The sequence below is a fragment of the Cyanistes caeruleus genome, chromosome 1 (genome assembly GCF_971803275.1).
Source record: "Cyanistes caeruleus chromosome 1, bCyaCae1.hap1.1, whole genome shotgun sequence".
Classification (NCBI taxonomy): Eukaryota; Metazoa; Chordata; class Aves; order Passeriformes; family Paridae; genus Cyanistes; species Cyanistes caeruleus.
The window spans coordinates 32082743-32107484 of NC_141701.1; the positions used below are offsets into that span (position 1 = coordinate 32082743).

Consider the following 24742-nt stretch of genomic DNA (forward strand, 5'->3'; position numbering starts at 1 on the left):
TAAAAGCACTATCCCATTATTTTCAAGTTGCACACTGGAAGTATTCAATATTTTTTCTAAAATTACATCCCAAGCAGAATTATCACCTACCTTCTGGTAGAATTCTTTATTCTTTATTATTATTTTTAATCATCTGTGTGTCAGAAAGCCACCTACCAGCTTCACTTGCTTTTCACTACCAGAAGAAATAATATTTATCTTCCATAGATATAAGACATAGATAGCCACTGGCATGGAGATATCTTACTCTTGCTGCTTAATTCTGAATTGTTCAAATCTCAAATTTAGAAATGAAAACTATTTGCAGTCAGAAGAAAAAGATGAGGATTTTGATATTGCCTATGGAGTACATAAATAATTCGCAGGCGTTTCCTTTACCTTCTCCAGCAAACTCTATTTCCTGTTCTCCCCAAATTTGTCACAGGAAGATCAAGCCAATTCCATTTTCAATGCAAGCACCAAAAGGAGTGAATGCGTCAGACATGGGAAGATTACTTATAACTAGGTGGAAAACATAATTTCAATGAGGACAAGCAGCACAACCAGGTGACCAGAACTGCTTGTTCAATATAATTTGAACCTCAAATGTTCAGTATAATTTTATGAAAAATTTCCTACCCATGGAATGATACTGGCTTAATGAGACTCTATCAGGCTTTTAAAATTATAGTTGGGCCAATACAAAAAAACTGCCTCAAAAATATTGGGATGGGACAATTTGCTTTTTAATTACTAACCATAAGTACATTGAGGACAGTCAGAACAAGAACATTCAAAACCCTGGTTTAGTATCATCTGTGGTGTCATCCTACAAAAGGAAATTGAAATAATAGTATTGGAAGACATTTTGACTTTTAAATACAGCTTTTCAGCTACAATCTAGGAAACAGCTTGAAAGTTAGCTACATTTTTTTTATTTGCAGGATCAGGATGACTAGCATAAAGCATCAGATTTTCTTATTACAAAGGGTACTGCTAACACAAAAGGATTAATTTTAATTTTGCGCTTTTTTTCAATTCAGTAATTTTTATGTCTCAAATTATTTAGGCACTTCATTCTTCAAAAACAAGTATCTGTCAGTTTATGTGCCTTGGGCTAAAAAATTTAAATCCAACCTCTACACACTTGAGGCAGTTTAGTACCACAAAAAGACTGGATCCCCTTTTTAGTCGAGTGAAAGGTGGCTTCCTTCACAGTGCTTAAAATCAAGAGGTATGTTCTTTAACGGCATAATTGCTTCCCCACCTTAAATAAAAATTGACAGAATGCATTTTAGCCATTAGCTGCTAGAATTTTCTTTGTTGATTCAAATACAGCATTTCTTGTCAATGGGATGCTCACAGGGCAAACTTTATGCCATGGTGCTTTCCCATGCCCAAGAAGAAAGGATTCTTGGTCTCCACCTTTGGGGACAGGGTTGCTTGGAATGGGACTTTAGTTTAAGAAACCTGAGAGTAGCTTTAACTGGCCAGAACTTCCTGCTCTATATATATATACAGTCATTCTCCCCATATTCTTCTCTCCTTTGGGAGGAGGTTGTAGCAGGAACTCACAATAATACCTGTCTGCTTTCCAGAGACTGCTCCTGGCTACTGATGGTCTCACAAAAGGAAGGGGGAAAGCCACGTTCACTCCCTTTATACCATCACCAGCAGTGACAAAATCCCAGTATTTTTAGATTAAGTACAATTAATATTTAAGGCTTAACATCTTAACTACATACTTGACAGGTAATGAGTGTTGATGACTTGTCTATCATGACCGGCTTATTTTGACATGGAGATGGTGAGACTGCCATACAGCTCATGTGTTTTACAGTTCTTTGGAGAACTAACAACAAAAATCAAACCAAGAATAATCAAGCAAAAGACAGGACTAAGCATCTCCTCTTTTTACTCCATTTTATGTCATTAATACTAAAGAATCCTCACACTGCTTGTAATATTTTTTAAAAAGTGTCTCTTTTTATACATTCCAAAACGCATATGGAAAACGCCAGCTATGTGATACTTAGCAAGTGTAATAGATTTTTACATTCTTTCACATATATAGTACTGCATTATGGACAATGATACTGATATTATCTTCAAATTATTTCCTTTCATCAGCTTCCTTTACCTCCTCTAAATCCTCAAATTTAAAAAATGAGGATTTGTCATAGCCCATGAGATGGTTATAATCCTGAGGATTTGGGAAAAGCGTAGGATTAACAAGCATTGATTTTGTTTTAGCATAAAATGTTGTAAACATCTTGGTGATATCTGGAATCTTTACATCTTTCTGATGGAAAACAGTCACTTTTTCTGCCAAGATGGCATTGTAGGTAATGGCTGTGTAGGTGTCCACTTCATCTTTATAATAGAGCCGGATCACATAACCTTTTGTAAGGATATGCAAAGTAACCGGAGTTACAAATGTAAAAATCCCAATCAACCCATAAAAGGCAGCTTGGACAAGCAGACTTTCCACTCCAATACCACTTTTCAGCATGATGTAGGGCATCATGAACAGGTTGAATATGCTGGTGGAGTAAGAGAAAAACTTCACACCTGCATAAAAGAAATCAAAGAAAATGAAAGTTAACACTTATCAGCAAAACCTTCTCTACAATTATATATATTTTGCTACCACATAACAATGCCATTACTCGAAATGATGAACTTACTGAAAACCCCTTTCCTTTTTTTTTAAGCTCATGGACAAACCGTTGAAAACCCAACCCTGTCTTGTTGCCACTGTTCTGATTTGTTTCTACCTTTATGCTGGGTTTATCAAAGCTGACTCTATTTCTCTGATGCAGTCAGCTATTAGCTGTCATGCACACATATGAGGTTTTTACTTCACAGGCACAAAAACTGATATCTAATGAGACCTGACTCCATTCATGGACATGTAATGGTGCTCATTGAAGAGATGGCAGACAGGGAATTTCTCTCTTCATCAACAACTAATCGACATTCAGCGTGTTACTAAATATTAACAAGTACTCCCCACCCATTCTGCATGTGGCTTGAAAGACAGTAGCCAGTGCTGTGGACCACCCACAGTGCTTAAGTCACCGAGAAAACCAGGACCCCAAGATGCTGTGACAAATAAATATGTTAGGACACATTTCAAAAATGTGTATCAGAAAACATCCAATTACTTTACTTTTCACTAGCTCTTTGTGACATTAACTGGCCAAAGAAAGATTTGCAAAGTCTCATTACAGATGGAGCATTTGATCATAGTACCTGTCTGCCTGGGAAGCATTTCAGGAACACTTCCAAGTACACGGAATGCAAACACCAGTTATAGCTCATCTTTGTTGCTCACTGGGTTGGATAAGACATCCCAAGCATTGCAAGGGAAGGCTGAGGGGTTACAGAGATTACCAGAGCACCCTGCACACCCAAGCAGAAAAATAGAAACCAGGCACCACCACTACCACCTTTGTTTGTTTGTTTAGATGTACGTATGATCCAGACTTTGGCAAACTTGGAAAGGAGAACACTCACTTTTAATGTTCCATTTTAAAGTTACTAAATACTGTTAAAACTACAACAACAAAAAAAGGCAATATAAACCACTTTAAGTCACATACCCAACACTGCCTTTGCCAAATTTCCTTTATAAACTAATCTTCCATGTTCTGGGTGATCATGAGGGGAGGATATACTGAGGCTGCGAATAGCCACACCTTGAAAAGATGTAACCTGAAAGATAAAACCAGTACAGGGCTAAGGAACATCAGTACTATGCCTTACATCCACCTATCCATCCATATCCACACTTACATATGTGTATATACTCACACAAAGCTTCTCCTTGCCCTGAACCCATCCCCAGCACTTCAAACTAGGGATTAAAGCTAGGTTACACTCCAAAGCATGCCAAAACCTGCAACTAATATGCTGCCTGTTTTAGTAACTTCCCATGTAAATATCCCAAATTAGCATTAAATATTTGCAACCCCATTACTGATAATTGAGACAGCAATCAATTTACACACAGCTTTGCAGGTAACCATGATCATCACAGCTATGTTTAATCACAGAATAACAGAATGGCCTGGGTTGTACTGGGCCTTAAACATCATCCAGTTCCAACAGCCCTGCTGCAGAGAGGAACACCTTCCACTCCACCAGTTTTCTCTGAGCTACACCCAGGCCAGCCTTAAACACCTTGAGGGTTGGGGCATCCACAGCTTTTCTGGGCAACCTATTCCAGTGCCTCACCACCCTCACGGAAAAAAAAATTTTTTTCCTAATATCTTAGATTAGCTAAATAGCTTCCTTTACATCAGTTATACCTACTCTCAGTTATAATCCATTCCCCATTTTCTGGCACTTCAGGTCCTTGTAAAAAGTCTATTTTCCCTACACGACTTTCTTGTAGGCTCCCTTCAGGTACTAGAAAGCCACAATTAGGTCATCCCGAAGCCTTCTCTCCTCCAGGCTGAACAAACGCAGTTCTCCCAATTTTTCATTGTAGAAGAGGTGCTACATGCCTCCAGTCATTTTGGTGGACTCCTCTGGACTCGCTCCAGCAGGTCGATGGGGCCCCAGAGCTGGGCAAAGCACTCCAGGTGGGGTCTCACCTGAGCCTAACAGAGGCGGTGCGCCCTGAGGAGCACCTCGCTTTCCTCCTCAAAATCCCCTACGGGCAAAACCGCGAATCCCAAGGCCGCCGCCCTTTCCCCGGGGAGGGGGAACACTCCCCCGTTCCCACACACAGTCCCCACAGCCCCCACACAGAACCTGTCGGGGCCTCGCGGCGGCAGCGGCCAAAGCGGCCCGGTGGCGGCAGGCGGGGTGCGCGGCGCTCCGCAGCCATGCGGAGGCGGAGGCGCGGCGGCAGGCGGTGGGGACGGCGGGGGCGGCGGCCCGGAGCAGCAGCAGCGGCAGCATGGCGGGGCCGCGGCCGCACCGGGGACACGGCGGGCGGTGTTACACCGACAGCCACCGCCGCGCCGCCGCCACGCCGCGCTTTGGTTCCGCCCGCGGGAAGACTCCGGCCGGCTCCGGGGCGCCCCCGTCAGCATCTTCCGCACGCCGCTCAGCCGCAGAATCCCAGAATTAACTGGGCTGGAAAACACCTTTGAGCCATCGAGTCCAACCTGTGCCCCAGCACCACCACGTCACCTAGACCATGGCATTAACTGCCACATTAAAGCATCCCTTAAACAACCCCCAGAGATGGTGACTCCACCACCTCTCTGGGCAGTCCATTCCAATGTCTAACACTCCTTCTGTGAAGATATTCCTCCTGATGTCCAACCTGAATCTTCCCTGGGGCAGCTTGAGGCCATTGCCTCATGTCCTCAAGTCAGCTACCTGGGAGAAGAGGCCAACCCCAACTATTATTGTAATTTCAGACAGCCGTAGAAAGACGTAAGGTTTTCACCGAGCCTTCTCTTCTACAGGCTAAATTACCTCAGCTCCCTCAGGTGCTGCTCACAAGACTCGTGCGCCAGAACCTTTACCCAGCTTCGTTACCCTCCTCTGGACGGCCTCCGGCTGCATTCGATGCCGTGCGTTAACTGAGAGGCCCAGAACTGAACACAGGACTCGAGGTGTGGTCTCATCACGGCCCTGTTCCTGCTGGCCACACTATTCTGCATACAAGCCAGGATGTCACTGGCCTTCCGGGCCACCCAGGCACGCGTTCGCCTGTATTCAGTTGCTGTCGACCAACACCCCCGAACCCTGACATGGCGGGCCTGCAGATACCCCCGGGAACTACGCGCCCCAGCATGCACCGCTCCGGGCGCACAGCATGCCGGGAGCACGGGAGCCTAACGGGCTGGGCGCGGGGGGCCGGAAGCGGCCCGTGACCCGGGCGGAAGCGCTCGGAGGCAGCTGGGCCGACACCGCGGCCCTGCGAGCGGGGCGGAGGGAGCGGCGCCCACGGGTGAGGGGCGGCCGCGAGAGTGGGACCCCGCCGGGGCCGCGAGGGACACCCCGGGGGCGGGGCGCCCCGTCGGGCGGGGAGCGGGGAGCCCCCGCAGCCGGCCCCGCGGAGGGCAGCGGGCCTCGCCCCGCGCCTGGCGGAGGGGTGGGGGGGGGCAGAACGAGGGCCGAGCGGAGGGGCCGGGGCTGTCGGGGTGCGCGGGGCGCGGTGCCAAGCCGAGGTTCTCCCACTGAGGTGGTGGCGAAAGGCGCATTCCTCCCCCAAATCTCTCTCTTTGGAATCCCGGCGCCGCCAGAAAAGGGGCTCTGGAGCTGTGCTGGGTTTGAGCACCGCTCCCAAACTCCTGCCTTAAGTGACGTTTGCCGTTTTCCTACGCCAGGCTGTAGAGAGAGGGGAAAAGTTATGGCCGAAAGAATTTAGGATGCGCCCCCACGGGTTGTTTTGTCAAGGTGAGAAGTGCTGGTTAAAGTGATTTGGCTATAATGGTCGGCGAATGTAAGGAAAGCAAAGGGTGATACACCTCCATGTAGGAACAGGAATGAGCATTTGCGTGCCGTGTGTTCCTCAGAGGGAGGTCCTGCTTGAATACAAGGTAACCTGAGCATTGGTAAGTTATCGAGAGCTTCCCATTGGTGTGTGAAAAAGTGATGGTGCTGCTGGCAGTTTGTTTTTAGCCAGTTTGGTCTTCCACCACTTTTATTAAGTATTTCTGTTTGCTACTGTGAATTGTAAGTTAAGCGTTGCGTTCTGAGGAGACCTAGATAGTCACAGGCCATTTGTTTACTTGGCTTTGATAGCATTTGGAAGCAAACCAGAAAAATATAGATAAACAGGCACGCGAGAGATCTTTAGGGTAAGAAGCACTTTGTGCACTTATTTCTGCGTAATCCCCTACAAGCTCCCAATTTTCCCCTTTCGTTATAATAAGGACCAAAATAATTGTTGGGGGAATGTTCAATTAACTGAAGAGTTGCTTTGAAGGGGAATAAGTGTTTATTTGTTTTCCTGTAGTACATGTGCTACATCTTTGCACAGGTGGCATACCCTTTATGCCTTGAGCTCAGCCTTTTAATGGGCTTAAGTTATAGCAATAAAATACATCAGTAAAATTTTTGCTAACGTTTCCACTGGGAGCTTTAAGATAATTTTTAGGAACTTGTAGCACTTTGGCATTTTTTTTTTTTTCTGTACCAGAGTGGGTGATGAACAGATTTAGATAGTTTCACATAGTCTTAATATGAAGAATTTTCATGTTGTTAATTGTTCTAATATTGTTGTAGGGACACAAATTAATATCACACTCAAGGATACTCCTCTTCAGGTGTTTTACTGTGTTTTTACAATTCTTGTGTATGTTACAAGGAATCCTTAAGTTATGTCTTGAAAGTAGGGGGTTTGTCAGATTATTTTAAGGAAGTTTTGTGTATTTTAACAAGTCTCTTAGTACCTAGAAAGGTTCAGGATTTAGTTAGCTCCATTGTGGGATGGTATACATAACAGCAGTTTTTGGTGAATGCCTATAACAAGAGGGCAGAAATCCATGCCCTGTAAATTTTTGCAGTATTCCATCAGCCTCTTTTCCCCCCATGGCAAGAGCTGTACAGTACAGCTTGGAAGTACTCTTTGGAAGAACACAGTAACACCCCCCTGCACATGTTTTTGAGGTTTTTTTTTTCCTTGAAGCTTTCTGGGGAATTACTGAAAAGGAAAGTTTCTTTAGACAGGAAAAGAAATCTTAACTAAGATCTTTGCTACTCTGTTAATGCTATCTTACCCCATCTCTTGTTTATTTCAGCTAGCATTCACGTGTAGTATGCCTTCCTCTCACATTCCAGTGGGTCCCAGAAAAATTGAATTTTAGAGCCTGAGAGTATTTGAGTAGTGAATCAGCTGATTTGGAAATCATGCTGTACCAGTGTATCCTCGTGTTTTTTCTAAATATGCTTCAATCCCTTAATTATTATTACCTTAATTATTTCTTGATGTGTGCTGAGCAGTGAATGTTAAACTGAGGAGCAGTGTTTTTAAGCAAGTTACTGTACAGGATAGGGTAGAATTTAGGATTGAACAGTAGGAGGCTGGGATTGTAATACACAGTAGCCTTTGGTAATTGATGAACTCTTACTGATATATAAATATATAAATAATAATACCAAAAAATGTCACATTTGGCTTTTAAACAAACACAGGAGTTTGTGAAGGCCAATTTGCCACATGTTTTCCAGAAATGGACAGTGTAGGATACATATGTTAGCAGCTGAATTATACAAAAGTCACGTGTGTGTTGTGTAGCCAATGAGTTGTAAGCCATTTGAATTTCCTTAAACCAGAAGCTGACTTTCTAAAGGATTTTCCTGTGTGATCAAAGAATTTGAATGCTTGGAATGTTTGCATAGATTCAGTGTTCTCGTGCTAATGAGAACAGGGCAGTGAGGTTCTGGAAGTTGTGCAGTGGTCCAGCGTGTTCAGCTACATTAGCGTATGTCCTTCAAGTCTGTTCCACTTATTGGCATACAAGGCATACAAAGAAATGATATTCTGGAAATTCTGGCAAACCTGGGAGATGAGCATGCAGCTTTGGGAATGAGCTGGGATGGTTGTGAACATGCTTCAGTTTTGTTCTTGCATTTGATGGTCAGGAGAAGCAGGAAGATCAGACTAAACTCACGACACCATCCTTTTTCTTAGATGAAGACATTGAAGTAGGGAAACAAGAACACTTGTCTTGTGTGGCTCAATTGCCATGGTTTAGAGGTTTGTGATATTTTGCAATATTGTACCTTGTAGGTGTGAATATTCTGGCAGCCTGTGGGAATTTTCAGTTCTCAAATATCTAATGACAATTCTGTGTTTTCTGCAGCAGGAAGTCTTTTTAGACTGGTTGGAAAGTTTCTGTGCCAAATACACAGGGTATAGTTGTATTGTACTCTCCCTCTGATTAAAAAGTGCCATATCCCTTTTATGTAAACTTTCTCTTAATAAATGCAGTTTTTTCTTTTTTTTTTTTTTTTAATAAGGAGGCAAAGCAGGAGAACAGTAATACCTAATATATGTGCTTTTTTGAGATTTAAGTCGGGGAGCTGAGCTACCTTATAGTAATGCCACATAAGCTTCTTGAAGGGCAAATGGAATTGTGAATGTACTTCAACATAAATTAGTGGTTCTTTGCAGGAGTCTGAAATAGTCAAGTCAAAAATATATAAAAAGCACACTTAAACAAAACTTGGATTGCTCTTATCTTGACTGCTGCGTTAGTGTAGTCTTGGTGAACTCAAACAGGGCAGCTATAAGGTGTGGAAAAATAATTAATATATAGGTAGGTATAATCAGGCAGTTTCAGAAAGTTGTCTGTTTCTTCCTATTGTCTATATTGCCTATATGCTGCTTTCATTATACAGAAGGAAAATATAATGATATGTTTAATAATAAACATTACACTGGAAATACACTGAGAGAAAATAATTTCTTGGAAGACAACATACAAGGTTGCTTGAATCTCCTTGACCTATTATTTAAAACCGAAGACCATGCCATTGTTAATTTTTAAAAAAAAAAGGTGCAGAAATTTTCCCTCCATGTTCCTTTTGTACTCCCTATATGCACAAGTGAGAATTTGTGGGAGGTATTTCTTTATTCTTTTGATATATTTTCTTCATGCATTTTTTTCTGGCTTTGAAAATGTTCTGCTCTTCATACAATGTCATGACACACTGAACAATTCTTGATCCAGAAGAGGAACCATTACTGGTTTTTTTAGGTTTGTCAGGATTCCTGAGTTTCTTGTTTTTCTTTTCTCATCATTTGTTGCATTGGCTCTCTGATCTTTCTGGGCTCTGCTGTTGGCTGTTTTCTCAAGAATAAATCTATACTGCTAATAGTATTCATGATTTTTTTTTTTCTTTTAATGACACATCATTGCATCAGAATGGAAACTGAGTGAAACTCAGTGTGTCCCTTGCTAGCATGTCAAATCCATCATATATTGTAACATACTATGTCTTTTTCTTAAAAGCAGGTTGGCTTTTCTGCATCTTTTACTTTTGGCAATAGAATGTTTGGGGTTTGCCATATCCAGAACTAAACCTGGATTCTGGAATAGCACTATGAATTTTATTCTTTTTTTTTGTTTGTTTATGTTCATTAGTTGAACTTAAACTGAGGTATTATGTTGGCATAGTTTTCCCATTGATGTTTGTCCTTTTAATGAGTTTTTATATTTATCTTCATTCCAGTTTTGCTAAGCTGAATAAGGAAGATTAAATTTTTTTTTAATAAACAGGCTTTTTGTTCATATCAGTAGGTTCTCTCTGTAGTTCTTGTAATTCAAACTTCTTTTTCTTGAAAAAAGGAGTTCAGAATTGTGTGTGGTGTTCCAGACAAGTTGTTGCTCATGTGCAACATTGCTCATATCCCCTATCTTTATTGAAAAGGAATCTTTAATGTGCATTTGTCTCTTTGTCCCTCACCATTTTTTTCTTTCACCCCCACAGAGCTGCATCAGTTTATAGTTGACCACAGAATTACTATAACCTCAAATAACAAGCCCTGACTACATGGAACAAGATTGTATTGGTCCCTTAATGCAGGACTCTTGATTTCAGATGGCTTCTAGTACATAGTTTTTCAAGACTGGACACTTGTCTGTGTTACGTTTTGTCCCACTTTTATTGCAATTTTTTCCACTTCTCTCTCATCCAAATCTGCCTATTCTTTTCTGGTAGCATTGCTTAAAAAAAAAAAATAATAAAAAAAATTTTTTTGGTGGAACTAGTAGTTCTTTTTTGATCCAGTTGTTCTATGTTTGCAACACCATCCTGTATTCTTACAGTCTTATAGAAAGGTTCTTTCTCATTTTAAGATTACTTTTTATCAAAATTATTTAACTGAGCCCAGATTGCATCTTGTTTGAGTTTCCTTTTTCCTAAAGAAAATGACTGATTAATTTCTTAAATACTAGATTAGTTCAGCATGCCCTGGAACTACAAAGGCTTACTGCATTTTTATCCTGCTTTACTGTTTAGTGCAATTGAATTCAGACCACTGAGCCTGAAAATTTTTTTCTTCTTTGTTAATTACTATATTTTTTCCTCATTAATCATATGATAGCACATTTGATTTATTAAAATGCTCTTTGTATATTTTTGTGACATCTAATTTTTTGTGTAGACTTTTTCAGTTCTCCATTTTTAATCTTTCAATGTATTAGCTTCCTCAAGTTATGCTTTTACCTTGAAAAGTCTTAATATATCTAAATTCCCACTAACTAGCCTTTATTTATTCCTAAGCTTGTTCCTGAGTTTAGTGGCATTATTTGTATTTTAAACCAAGGCACATTGTATCATCACCAACACTTCTAAAGTGTGGTATCACTTCTTTGTTGTTTTTATTTATTTTTTTCCCAATTATTATTATTTATAAATCATAGATGGCTTCACTACTCTTTTGGAATGTAGCAAATTGTTTTGTGGCTAGAAAAAGAGGTAGTACAAGTGGTCCCCTTCTGAAAAGTAGAAGTGATAATGTGAGGTATTTCTTCAGTTCCCAAGCAACAGATGCTCTCCAATAAGATGACTGATTCCCATTTACAAAAGTTGTTGAGATATGGTGAAAGATGCCAACAGTTTTGGGCCCTGACTGTCCCAACAGCCAATGTAATTTCCTTAGATGAGTTCCTGGAATTACTGAAAGTGATGAAGGCATTTAACACTCCATGTTCAGGAATCTCTATTACAGAACACAAAAATTAACTCTCAAAGAACATTCTCCAATGTACCTTATATTCAGGAACTTTTCACCTGCAAGGGTACAGCTTAAGATGTTCCTTATACCAGTGGTAAGGAAAATATTTTTTAGAGATACTTGTGTAAAGTCAGGATAATTTTCAAAGGAAGCAGCAATGCAAGTGGAAGATTATTTTCATTTCTCTTCAGAAAACTAAGAATTATTGGTTATGTGCGTGTAGTTTCATTAGTTCATAACAAAGTGCCTTTCTATGAAAGCTTGAGGAAGCATTTGGACTATCTTATATTTGTAGCTATGAAAAAAGACAGATGGAATAAACCAGCAACAAAATGTTGTGCAGAGGTGAAGTGATCAGCAAGAGCAAAGAAGTGTCTGTAGTACCTCTTCCACATCGTGCAGCTTCCTCAGCTTGCTTGTATTTTTTGCTAAACTTTTACCAGAAACATAGGAGGGCTCCAATGTGGGTTGTGGTCTCTGTTGTAATCTCCTTGCTGCCCTCAACCCTGAATATCAGCCGGGAGACCACCTAGAATTATTGGTGCTGTTTTCCTGAATCTGTGGGCACACAGCAGTATTGTTGATTTGTACTGGGTTAATGTTTGCAGAGTGGCTGTTGATATGAAAGGAATTTTAGGATAGCAGGTGAGTGGATCGAATTTCTCTTACAAGGTTTTCTTTTAGACAGCAGAGATGCAGTGTGGGGCAAAGAAATAAAAGTTGTATCTGAACATACAAGATTTGTTTTGCAAATAAGTACTTCCATTTCTCTAACTCTTTAAATTTCCTTTCCATGGAGAAATACACATGCAGCAAGCTGGATATTAGTATATAAGCTATGGAAGCTCCTGGTTAGCTATATCTAAGTTATATGTCTGAAGTAGATTATCTAGGTGATATTGGTGGTGATATTGGGAACTGTCAGTCAATCTTCTTTGAAGGACAGGTTGAAGGCCAGGTATTTAGTGCATACTGATTAGACTGATCCCTGAGCCTTCTCTTCTCTGGCCTAAACAGCCCCAGTTCTCTCAGCCTGTCCTTGTATGGCAAGTGCTTCAATCCCTCTGTCATCTTTGTGACCCTTTGCAGGACTCACTTCTGTCATACTGAACCCAGCACTCTGGATGTGTCCCAGCAGTGCTGAGGGAGGGAGGGGCAGGATCACCTGCCTCAGCCTTCTGGTAGTGCTTTCAAATAAAGTCCAGGGTGCTGTTGGCCATCTTTGCTGCAAGGGCACACTGCTGGCTCGTTCAGCTTGTCCACCAGCACCCCCAGGTCTATTTGTGCAAAGCTGATTTCCAGCAGGTCAGCCTCCAGACAGTACTGGAGGTGCCAAAGTTGACAGTTTGCAATACCCATGGATGAACTTCGTACATTTTCTGTTTTCAAAACCTGCTGCAAACACTACATGTCATGATATTATTTTTGGAAGAGTGTTTATGGTAACACAAAGACTAGTAAGTAAAGGGGAATTTAAAAACTGTACTGCTGACTCAAAATATTGCCCCTTGTGTTTTTTCAGACGCTCCTTTTGCAAAATCTGCAGTTGAAAAAAACCAATTTTTTTTATAAGAAGAGAATGGGTAAGTTAACAATCTTAGAGTGTTTCTTGTTTTCATATGATTTGAAGCATTTTCTCTCATATCAGTAGAGGAGGTGGATTCTAAGACTTTACATGTTGATCTTGTCACTTGTAGCCTCAAATTTCCTACAAATGTTTAGTAGGAAAATTTTCTCAAGTGACTGTTCATTTATTGGAAGACTTGTTCAGGATGTATCTCTTCTAACAAAAATTTTCACTTGCTTAACATGCATAGTTCTGAAAATATACGTGCTAAAATAGGAATGCCTCTAGGCTTTCATAGCACTAAACTTGTATATAGTGGCCAAGGAAATTTCACTGTGTACTTTTTAAAATAATTCTTTGTTTGTTAACTAAAGTCAACCTGTTAAATTCTGGCTCAGAGATCATAATAGGGACTGATTTCTGATAAATTACATTATGTGTGATATGACTACATTTCTGAAACTTGTTTCTGCCTCAACAAATGACTGGTTAATGAAACAGGATTGGATGGATTCTGGTTTTGTCTATACTTTCTCTGACTGTATTATAGCATGTTTGGCACTGGCAGTACTTTATTAAATTGGCAATAACTACATAATTATTCAATTTTAACTTCAAATTCACAAAGCAACTTGATTGGGGAAATGTTTTATTTGCTAGTAACAGTAATTCAACTTTTAAATGTAGCACTGTTGGAATACAATGAAAGAAGGCACAAAAAGGGAAGGGGGCTAAAGCCTTTAGGAGGAACAAAGTAAAGAGCAGGTATTCAGTGAAACAGAAGGGAGAAGGGAAACAGAAGAAGCACAGTCAAACTGATGTGTGGAGAATTTTCAAATCTGCCTGGGCTTAGTGCTTTGGCACTTCCCATGCTTTCTGCCAAAGGCCACAACACACGGGTATGCACTGATGCTGTATGGTTCTGGGTCTGGTTGGGTAGTCAGGGAGGATGAATCTTATTTCATGTCATTTCTTCAGTGCAGGAATATTGACTGCTTTTGCTCTTACCAGTGCTTCAGAAAGCATTTTTTCCTTGCTGTCTGTATTTTTCAGTATCAAATATGTTTTTAGTTAACTTTTAGCAAGCATTAGTATGATAAACATGACTGTAGATTTAATGGAAAGAAGCAGTAGCATGTTCAATTGACTTGAGAATGTATTAAGGAGAATTTCATTCCTATGTAGATTTTAAAAATCATGTCAGGATTTGATGATGGAGGGATGTTAATTTAAAAATCCAGATTCTGCAAAATTACTTACTTTAAAACAGATTGCTAGTTACTTCAGAAAAATCATCTTCAAATATGCAATTCCTGGTTGTATTGGGTCCTTCAGTCTGCAAACATAGTCATAGAAAAGACTGCAACTTGTATTTTTAGTAATGTGAATCAGTATATTGTGTTCCGAAACCATTATCTTTTTTTTCCATTACAGATGGAGAAGAGAAAACGTACGGTGGGTGTGAGGGCCCAGATGCTATGTATGTGAAGTTAATATCTTCTGATGGCCATGAGTTCATTGTAAAAAGAGAGCATGCATTAACATCAGGAACAATAAAAGCTATGTTGAGTGGACCAGGTAGGTACAGAAGACTTAGTACCTTTACCTTCTTCGTTTTCACTTTTGGACATTTTGAGTTTTTATCATTTAGTAATGTTAGTGAAAGTTCGAAAAAAATTATAACTTTTCCATATCCTGCCTAGTTCCTATTTCCAGCAGAACAGTCCATCTCTGTTGGGGTATTGTGATACCAGAGCTGAAACTGGACTCTATTTGGGCAGTTAGGGATCTTACACTGTCTTATATTGCTACTAGTTTCCCATGAGAACTTGAGGGTATTATGAAACATGGAGCTGCCAAGTTCAAAACGAATGAGAGCTGGTAGTTCTTTATTACCACGTCCATGGTGGAACTTCTGGTATTTCCATGTGGAGTTAATTTTCTTCATAGCAGGTCACAGGGTTCTGTGCTTTAGATTTGTGACTGAAACAGAACAAATAACACGACTGTTCTAGCTGTTGCTGAAAGGTGTTTGCACACAGGCCTCCTCTGTCTCTCACTCTTTCCCCACTCAATAACCAGACTGGAGGGTATGCAATAGGCTGGGAGGGAACACAACCAGACACATGACTTCAACTACTGAAGGAGATAGTACATGCCGTATGTCTTGCTCCAAAGTAAAAAAGGGAGAGGGGTAACAAAGAGAAGTGAGCCATCTTTTGCTTGAGAACTGGCTGGTCATCAGTCTGTCCATGGGAGGTGGTGATTACTATTGCATCACTTGTTTTGTTTCCTTTCTCTTCTCTCAACCTACAAGTTTTCTTGCTTTTACTGTTCCTTTCCTCTTTCCTTGTCCACCCACAGCAGGAGCAAATGAGCAAGCAAAACTGTGTGGTGCTTTGCTGCCTACTGGGTTTAAGGCCACATGTGGACAACAACCTATGACAAGGAATTCCTGAGCTTAATAATGAAAGTTAGCTTGAGGCAAGGGTAGATAAACTTACAGGATGGCAGGACCTCATGCGTTACTGAAAATTATTCTATATCTGATTTAAGAAGTGTCTGAACTAGTTTTTGAGGACCAAAATGGTGGGGGAGAGAACAGGGAGAAGTTAACACAAGTCCTTTCTCTCTCCTATACCCTCATCCTGTATGTTTACCTTTGGCCACTTGAGTGGTTGGCAGTAGGCTACATGGAGCTTGGAGCTGAATATGGTCATTCTTATGTTCTCTTCTAGATTTTGGTGAGGGGGATTACTGGAGAGCTCTATTGGTTTAATATATTTTTTAATTACTTACTAATACTTGGGCAAACTGACCAATTGAAACTCTCAGTGTCATTTTAATGGTAGCATTTGAAAATATGTAGTAAGCATTTTGTGTCCATGTCAGCCTCTCAGGCATCTAAGAGAAAGAGTAGTTAAAAGACCTGCTCCGAATTCATTCAATGTTAAGGAGTAAAAGGCAAAGTAGCCTGCTTAGAGGGCTAGAAACTGTCTCTGTAAAGGACTCAGCAGTCAAGAATATTTTGTATAAATACTAACAAGATAAATAGGTCACAAGGAAAAGTACTGTTGCTGTCTAGTTCAGTAGGTCATAATTTCACTGATGTGTAAGTCTTTTGTGTCAGTGCTGTGACTTGGCCAATATGCTAACATTTCTTTTTTTGCTTCCAGCTGTTCCTGTAGTAAAATAATAGCCAGATTGGCTTCAGTGCATGCAGATATTTCTACACAAATCTATGTAGACATTAGTAAATAGCTCTGCTTTGTAGTTAGAAGGAGATGCCCACAGAAATAGTGGGAGCTAAACATTTCTAGTCTCCCATAAACATGGAGTTAATGTTAGTGGTTTTTTAATTGCCTTTCAGTTTAACGAGTTGAAAGTCAAAAAATGTGAGGGGAAGAGACAAAACTAATAGAAATCCTGTGGGACTAACCATAGAATCCTAACTTTTGTATCATCCAGGTTCATGGTTATAGGCACTACAGAAAGCAAATTTCAAATGTACTTGTATTTTGAGATTTGAATTTTGGATAAATGCTTTCATATCTAATAGGGATAAACTTTTACTGCCTGTTAACTTCCCTCCAGTACAACTAGAGTTTCCCTATCCCTGCTGTTTCCACAGCTTATCAAGTTAATGGATCTTTGAGGTTTCAACCCTCTTGTCAAATCTGCCTGAAACTGAGGAATTCAAAGCTGAGTCATAGAAGGGACTATGATATATACATGTGCATGTGCAGATATGAAACATCCAGAAACCTTTATTTCCTTGGACAAGACAGCTAGAAATTTGAATTGATGCCTCTTAGAGCTTATCACACAGCTAAGTACCTACCAGCTGTATAGAAGTAAACCTAAATTTCTGACGTAGTTGTTCAGAATAATGTTAATAGGCTGCAGCCTAAATAAATATTTCATAATGCTGGGTGTCTTAATATTCTTAAGGGCTTTGAATGTGGCACATACTGCTTTACAACGAAGAATCTAATACCCTGGAAGGTGAGACTTAGGCAAGTGTATTTAGAATGCATTTTATTAATATGGTAAGTTGTTACATTTTGCAGTGAATTGAGATTTTTGACATCTTGTTTGGTGTTCTTTTGTGTTGTTTTTTTTCTTTCTACAGGTCAGTTTGCAGAAAATGAAACAAATGAGGTCAATTTTAGAGAGATCCCATCCCATGTCCTATCCAAAGTATGCATGTATTTCACCTACAAGGTCCGCTATACTAACAGCTCTACGGAGATTCCTGAATTCCCAATTGCACCTGAAATTGCACTGGAACTTCTGATGGCTGCAAACTTCTTAGATTGTTAAATAAAATAAATTATAATTAAAAATGTAAAACTTTTTTCAGTATTTAATACATGTAGTTCAGTTAGTAACTTTTTTCGGATAGCATGTTGCGTGTGTGCTGTTGAGAACTGTAAAGTTCACTGCAGAGGCAAATGCCTTCAGTTCTTTTGCATATAGCAATCATTCAGTTGGAGTTTGTTTTGCTGCTTACACAAATAAGGACCTTTTCACAAACAGACAAATAAACAAATATGCCAATTAGTAGATGGCTATGCCTTATCCTTTAGGTGTGGTAGAACTTTCTTTTAATACAATGACCATAGCGCAAATACTGGAGTTTAGTCTAATACTCGCTAAAAGATAATTATAGTTACATTTGAGTAGCTGTTTAGGGTTTCTAGCTTTCTCTTATTTTTAAAGTTTCTAAACATCTGAACTTAATCTCCTTTGTAAGATAGCTGTCCTGTAGCATAGTTACACTAACTAGATTAGAAGTGCCCTCTTTGTATACTGACAGTGATATTCCATTTAGGTTGAAAGTGGAGTATGTAGGAGAATGCTTAAGGCTTTTAAGTCATAGTATAGACATGTGCAAAGGTGTACTTGATAACATTTTGCTTCTATAACCTTAATCTACCCCATTAGTAATTTCAAATATTCCAGTTACTTGTCTGTACAGTAAGACTGTGATCCTACTGACAGTGACTTTTAAGGGGGAAAATAACTATTAAAATCTGTGTATATTATCTTCTATATAACATATATGTTTTTTCTTAATATACTGTCACTTGACCTGATAAGGATTTTATATGGATTCAGTTATGGTTTATTTCCATAGTTCTGATTGTTTATGTAAAGTCTGTATTTAATCTCTAGTGTAGTACTCATTTAAATTTTGTAACATAGCAACTGAAAAGATAGAAGTTGTCCTACCTTTTAACCTCTTCCCCAACCTCTTCCTTGTACCCATAGCAAAAGACCCTGAAATGTGGAGGTCTTTTATATTTGAAGGAAAGGACATTAAGCAGATGTTTTAGGAGCTGTTTTATAAATTTCATAGGTATTTCCAGTGTTTTTACAAATGTTTTAGGGGAAAAGGATTGGCAAGCCACCGACACAATACTAGAGTGGAACATATTCTCTTGGTAGATCCTGCTGGCAGTTGCCTGTAGTATCAGTTCTTTGTTCAAAACTAGTTTCCATAAAGAAAACAACTTGAGACAAGAAGTTGCTTTTTGTTCAGCTGCAGCCTGAAGAACCCTTCTGCTAAAATAATTTGTAAATGAGAATAAAACTAATGCATCATGAGAAATGATGCAAGAACAATGTAATTAGCATTTCCATCAGCTGCCACTGCTTCAGCTTTGTTTTGATCAAGAAGTGATTGTGGTCTATCACGGAAAAATCCCACCAACTGATGGTGGAACATCTTTCTTGATGTTTTAACTCACAGCTAATTTAGAGGGCTGAAACTCTCCTCTAAACCTGTTTGTTAACATAAATACAACTTGGAAGAGATTTTCCTGGATGAAAAGTAGTAACTTAGATAGACTATGCAGTCTGCCTGTGGAGGAGGTCAGTTCTGACAAATGAAATTTTATTCTGGGCTTAAACAATGCTGACGTTTGTCAGTGTGTAGATTAGCTGACATTTATTCACATCACATACTTTGGCACAATTTAATGTGTTTAATGTGGGGATGTTTGTGACTAGATTGGCTTTGCACGGTAAAGCTGAAGTGCATTGTAGGGTGATTGTCTGAAATTCCATGTGTAAGCACTCTGGTCAGTACTGTTAAAACTCATTTTCAAGAGCACTAGAATGATAAACCAGAGGTACCCTGTTATGCTGCTGTTGTTAGAGCCGCTAGGAATACCCTAAAAGGTCAAGGAATACCTACATGGATATTTTAGTCACAATTACATATCAGTCTGAGTGAGTCTTAAGTTCATTGGCCATTTTTAATAGTCTTGAGGCTAATGACTTGAGGCTAAAAATTATTTAGTTTTAAACTAAGGCAAAAAGGATGTCCTTTTTTAAAACAGTGGGGTTGTTTTTTTTCTCTTTTTTTTCTCTTTCTTCCCCTTTTTAAGCATTCTAGAACAATTTTCTTAATTTTGTTAAAATACATTGCATTTTATGATTCTGTACTTTAGCAGTAAGGTAAAATAGCTGGTTTAGCTCTGAATAATTTGTTGGTTTTCTTTCAGCTTAATGTATTACACAATAGCTTTGAACACTCAGGAATTGCAGTAGTGTCCTAGAGTGCACTATTTGCAAAACCACCGGCTGTTAAAACGAACCAGATTTCTAAGGGGGAGGTGGGCAGGGGGAATTAGTGCAATTTCCATGATAGTTAAATGGGTATGCTATTATCAGACAATTGGAAACTTACCACGCTTAACCCCTGAGTTCTAAATAAATTTCAAAGTTGAAAATTTTTAAACCTGTGTTTCTGTTGATTTATGACATCTTAGAGGAAGTGTTCATTTTCATGGCTATACTATATAATGAGCAAAATGCTAATGTAATTAGTATTTGGGTGATAGGTTGTGAAGCTGCATGTATAAAATAAAAGGTGGTGGGTTTTTTCATTGTTCTGAAGAGTTTCATAGATTTGAAGTGTTAAGATATCTTTGTGCTGCTCTGAGTATACACAATTCTCAGCACCAGCTACTAAAAAGACATGGTCTTCCTGAACAGACTTAGAGGATATTTTCAAGGATATCCTACTGGGGATATTTTGAAATGTTCAAGTGTTCCATAGTATCCTTTTTTACTTAGAAAGGTAGCCCTGTATTTGGGGTTGAAGTTTTAAGATGAACTGCTGATTTAGTCATAAAAACTTCCAGATTATTTATTAACTGCAAACAATGAGTACAGTTATGCTGCATTATGGTTTGTCATCATTTGAGTGTGTATAAGCTGCTGAAGAAGTCTCTGATGGTCTTCAATGTGAAATAGTCTGTGCATCTAGAACGATCAGAACTCCCTTCTGCAAGACATGAAATTCCTTTTTTGGTTTTAAACTTGAAGAAAGGAGGATCCACCATCCGGATTCTCTGTGCCATTATATTCAATAGATGTTGAACACAGTAATGAAATGCATTTCTCAGTTAATGCTAGGAAGTTTGGAAAATCGTTTGCTTCTGTGTTTTATCACTGTCTGTTTTATTTCACAGGCCTAAATTGCAGTAGTGACTGGCTTTTTACCCCTTTCTTCTTTTTACTTTGCCTGTTGAAGGAGTGCTCCCAAAACTTGCCTAAATCTGTTGGTTTCTGTAATGAAGTGGACAAACAACGTAGTAGGGCAGGAAAGTAACCTTTTTATGTTTTTATTCCTAGTTTAATTTTGTCAGGTCTCAAATATTGCAGTGTAATTTAAGGGAGTAACAGTTACTGCAGAGTAATTAAAGCACAAGGAGAAGTAGTAGTATTCCTACCTAAAAACTAAGGGTTGAAGCTGTGGTATAAACTTAATTTCAACACCTGAGTAAGACAAAAGAGCAGGACTAAGAGAAAAATAGCAAGAATTCATTAAAGATTGAGTGGATTTGGAAATTAAACGAGGATGCTTGTTTTTAAAGACAGACTAGAGCTTTAGAAAAAAAGGCGTTAGGGATTTTTTCCCATGTAAAAAGTTCAACTTTTGAAAGCTTCTGACAAACAATGAACTGGATTTGAGTTGAATTTCTTTTTGAATAGAGTTTATTAGATGGCAATTTTATGGGAGGATACCAATGCTGTGAACTGCAGGTGTTGCTCAATGTTTGGATGAGCAAGGAAAGAGGACAAAGTAGACTCTGTGTTTATTATTAGTCACCTGTGAAGCTTGAGTGTCATCACTAAGGCATTCACAGAGAAAAGAAGAGGGAGTTTTTATCGAGTTTTAACAAGTGTTATGTGTCATGAAATAAAGCTTTGCATATGCTGCATCTGAAATGTAGGTTGTGCAATCTCTCTTCTGTGGGAGGAAGGTCACTGAGATTAAAAAAAAACAAAACAACAAAACCAAAAAAAGATCTTTCTCTGTCATTGCCATGTTACTGTATTATGTTTACAGAATACAGGCTTTTCCTCCCATGCTAAATGGGAGGAGATCAGGATTGCAAGATCATGATTTTTCTGTGACAAATGGAGTACTTCATCATTTTGTCCTTTTGAACTTTCGTAATCTGTTTGCAAGGTGCGAGTCATGTAATGTTTTGTTGTCTCACATGTTGAGGGTAAAATTGGAAAATTAAAATTACCCCTGAAATATGTACTGCCTTTTAGAGTAACAACATAAGTGCTTTTAGATAAATTAAAATCTACAGTTCAGTGCTAAAGTTGCTAGTTTTCAGAATAGTTTTGTGGGATTAGTTTTTTGTGAAATACATGCATGGATTAATGCTAATCTGTATTTGTTTGTAGTTAATTTCCTTTTTCAACCAGAAATTACTTTGAAGTTAAAAAAACAAATATTGTTAATTCCATTGATGTTAATTCAAATTTAAAACTGCCTTTTCAGGTGAGAATTCATAGCTAAGGCTTTTCTTCCCATGAAAAAAAATACTCCAGGTATCCTATTTACACTAAAAGAAAATTTTTATATACCGATTCACCATTACACAAAACCATAAATAATAAAAAATCCGTATCTTGCTATGAATTCTTTATAAAAATTCTGTCTAGCAAAACATAGGGATGCCTGTTATGCAGATTAAGAAGTTGTCAATTTTGGTTGGTATCACCAAGCTTGAAAAATATCTAGAATTTCAATTAATTTGGCACAAAGGATTTATTTTCTCTTTCTATACAGGGAAAAGCTTCCTGCATTACCATGCTAAGCTGACATATAATGTTTTCCAGAAGTGGCACTCTATTTGAGTCAGATTTAATTGTAGTTTGCTACAAATGAAACATGAAAATTATATATCAATATTTAACTTTTAAGCTGCTTTCATAGTTGCCGTAGATATTTGATTTGTAATAAACAACTATGACTTAAGGAGAAAACATCTCAAAATATTCAGCTGAAATAGTCAACTGCTCAGCGATTCTGGTTTTAGATCATGGCTCTGGTTTACAGTACTCATATCCCATATGAAGTCTTGTCTTTCCTGAGGGATATTAAATAAACCAACAGTCATCTTGGTGTTCAGGCCGGTGAAAGGGAATTCTTCAAGCTCTGTAAGTAGTGTGCAGGGTCCAGTGAGGGCAGTGTGCAGTCTGATTTGCACAGTTGGAGGAATTGCTTCTCAGCAACTGGGAATTGTGGTGGTTTATCACACATCTGTAGAGTTTACCCAAGGTCCTACACAGTCCTCATTAAATTTTTACAGCTTTTGTTTTTATAAGTGTTTATCTTTATGGCATTTAAAAGAGTTAGAGGACTCCTGCTGCCTAAAAACATGTCTTGACAATTACTACAAATTGCTAATTACAGCCCATGGTGCCAAACAATAGGACAAGAGACAATGAGCAGAACCTGATGCACAGAAAGTTCCACCTGAATATGAGGAAGAACTTCTTTACTGTGCAGGTGACTGTGCATTGGAACAGGCTGTCCATAGAGGTTGAGGAGTCTCCCTCACTAGACATATTCAGAAACCTCCTGGATGTAACCCTGTGCCATGTGCTCTGTGATGCTGCTTGAGCAGGGAGGTTGGACCAGGTGACCCGCTGTGGTCCCTTCCAACCTGAGCCATTCTGTGAGACTGCATAATACTAAAGCAGGCAATTCCACGCCTTTCCCTAGCCCCATGTCCTCCTCATGCAGTAATTACAACAGTATCTCCACATAATATGACATTCTGATCTGAAGGAAATTTGGTAGTTTAGTCCTCCTGTGGATAAGATGAAAGCCACAGATCACTCAGTGGCTTCAAAATTGTCAAATCTTAAAGAGAAGAAATAGAGGCATATGCCATCTGAGAATAAGATCATAATTTCCTGCAGGTACTGCCCATATAGCAGATTAGGAAAAAGATGAGACTTTTCCTTAGCCTCTTTCCATCCCTTTGAAAGTCCTGGGATGGAAATGACATTTTGCCTGTTACTATTAAGAACTAAGATGAAAATGAAATAGAATGTTGATGAAAAACCTACATAATCACTAAGGAATAAAAAAACAATTACTTCTCAACAGCTCAAAGTTATCTTGCAAATTTAGGCTATTTTAGTTTTTAGCTATGTGTGCAATTTATTTCTTTTATATTCTTGATATAATATTGTATAGGTCAGATTCTGCATCTTTAGTTGATGGTTTCTGCAGGTGCACCAAGCTTGATCTTTATTCCACAGAGGTTTTAAACTCAGTAGCCTTCCTTAAATTGGTAGGTAGGAGCAGAAGAAGTAGTTGGCACAATTGCCAGAAAATTGCCTTCTCTGAGGGACAGGGAATCCTCTATGCTCAGGAGATGCAGTGTCCTGGCTCTGCTGATTACAAGGGCGATGCCACTTGAGTAATAAGGGGAGTTAACATGAATGTACAGTTGGCTTCTGTGTAAGGAAACAAGATGAAAAGCTAAAAATTACAGCAGACACAGGCAAAAGAAATCGAGCTCTCATGTCATTTTAGTACCAGGAATCATAAGGAAGCAGGTAGTGACAAAATTTTACTAGGAGGTACAATTTTTATTTTTTGCTCTATATGTTTTTGATATGTGAGTCATACTCATGTATTTGATCAGATCAGTGTAAGATAGCCTCTGGAATAATGAAGATAACAGATAAAATTTCTCTTACCCCATAAGCTTTGAATATTTGGGACCCAGTACTCTGGTCCCTGAAGTCTCTGGCAAAACTTAGATTGACTGGTGAAAGATCAGACTACATTAGCTAAATAGTAAAGCATTCTTTTTAAAAAAACAAACAGTTATTGTGTTGTCCATCTCTATACCTGCAACAGATTAGGAAGGGTTAACTGCAGAAGTGTTTTCTTGTTTTGCATAGGTAAACACTGAAACTAAAAACAAATTACAATAACCTACTCCTAGTGAAATTTACCCTTTCTGGGAATTAGGGCCTTTCCTTAGTGGGATTACTGGATAATTTAAGAAGAAGATGCTGATATTCATATATTCTTTCTGGGAGTCTGATGATAGTGTTTGTTTTCTTACTGTGCTTATGGGACTGACACCCTAGTCCCTATATCATTATGCACTGTACAAAAACATCTCTGCAAGCCAGGTTACCAAGAAATGAGGAAAGAGAAAAAACACAATAAAACACAGAGATAATTCTCCAGATGCCCCTAT

The 24742-nt window shown here is 39.0% G+C and overlaps 2 protein-coding genes across 5 annotated transcripts; one reads left to right on the top strand and one right to left on the bottom strand.

Annotated features, from left to right (window-relative positions):
- Positions 1-703: 703 nt before the first annotated feature.
- TMEM70 (transmembrane protein 70) lies at positions 704-5056 on the bottom strand. The gene is made up of 3 exons (XM_023920873.2): positions 4741-5056; positions 3585-3696; positions 704-2550 (listed from the first exon to the last, which is right to left on the bottom strand). Exons 1-3 carry the CDS (start codon positions 4888-4890, stop codon positions 2093-2095), a joined length of 720 nt encoding a protein of 239 aa, XP_023776641.2. The 5' UTR covers positions 4891-5056; the 3' UTR covers positions 704-2092.
- Positions 5057-5752: 696 nt separating this feature from the next.
- Positions 5753-19947, top strand: ELOC (elongin C). Of its 4 annotated transcripts, none has more exons than XM_086884603.1 (5): positions 5818-5893; positions 6273-6500; positions 13155-13215; positions 14634-14777; positions 17332-19947. In XM_086884603.1, exons 3-5 carry the CDS (start codon positions 13212-13214, stop codon positions 17520-17522), a joined length of 339 nt encoding a protein of 112 aa, XP_086740729.1. In that variant the 5' UTR covers positions 5818-5893; positions 6273-6500; positions 13155-13211; the 3' UTR covers positions 17523-19947. The 4 variants fall into 4 exon arrangements, with proteins under 4 accessions (XP_086740703.1, XP_086740729.1, XP_086740721.1 ...); XM_086884595.1 differs by having other exon boundaries at positions 6273-6342; XM_086884577.1 differs by lacking the exon at positions 6273-6500 and having other exon boundaries at positions 5753-5893.
- The last annotated feature ends 4795 nt before the right edge of the window (positions 19948-24742 follow it).

Excerpts from the sequence above, each read along its gene's own strand:
- TMEM70 (XM_023920873.2), bottom strand. The coding sequence starts at position 4,890 with ATGCTGCCGCTGCTGCTGCTCCGGGCCGCCGCCCCCGCCGTCCCCACC. Across the intron at positions 3,697-4,740 it reads CCGCCGCGAGGCCCCGACAG|GTTACATCTTTTCAAGGTGT; the intron begins GTTCTGTGTGGG and ends TTTATCTTTCAG. Across the intron at positions 2,551-3,584 it reads TTTGGCAAAGGCAGTGTTGG|GTGTGAAGTTTTTCTCTTAC; the intron begins GTATGTGACTTA and ends TCTTTTATGCAG.
- ELOC (XM_086884577.1), top strand. The coding sequence starts at position 5,759 with ATGCCGGGAGCACGGGAGCCTAACGGGCTGGGCGCGGGGGGCCGGAAG. Across the intron at positions 13,216-14,633 it reads TTTTTATAAGAAGAGAATGG|ATGGAGAAGAGAAAACGTAC; the intron begins GTAAGTTAACAA and ends TTTCCATTACAG. Across the intron at positions 14,778-17,331 it reads AGCTATGTTGAGTGGACCAG|GTCAGTTTGCAGAAAATGAA; the intron begins GTAGGTACAGAA and ends TTCTTTCTACAG.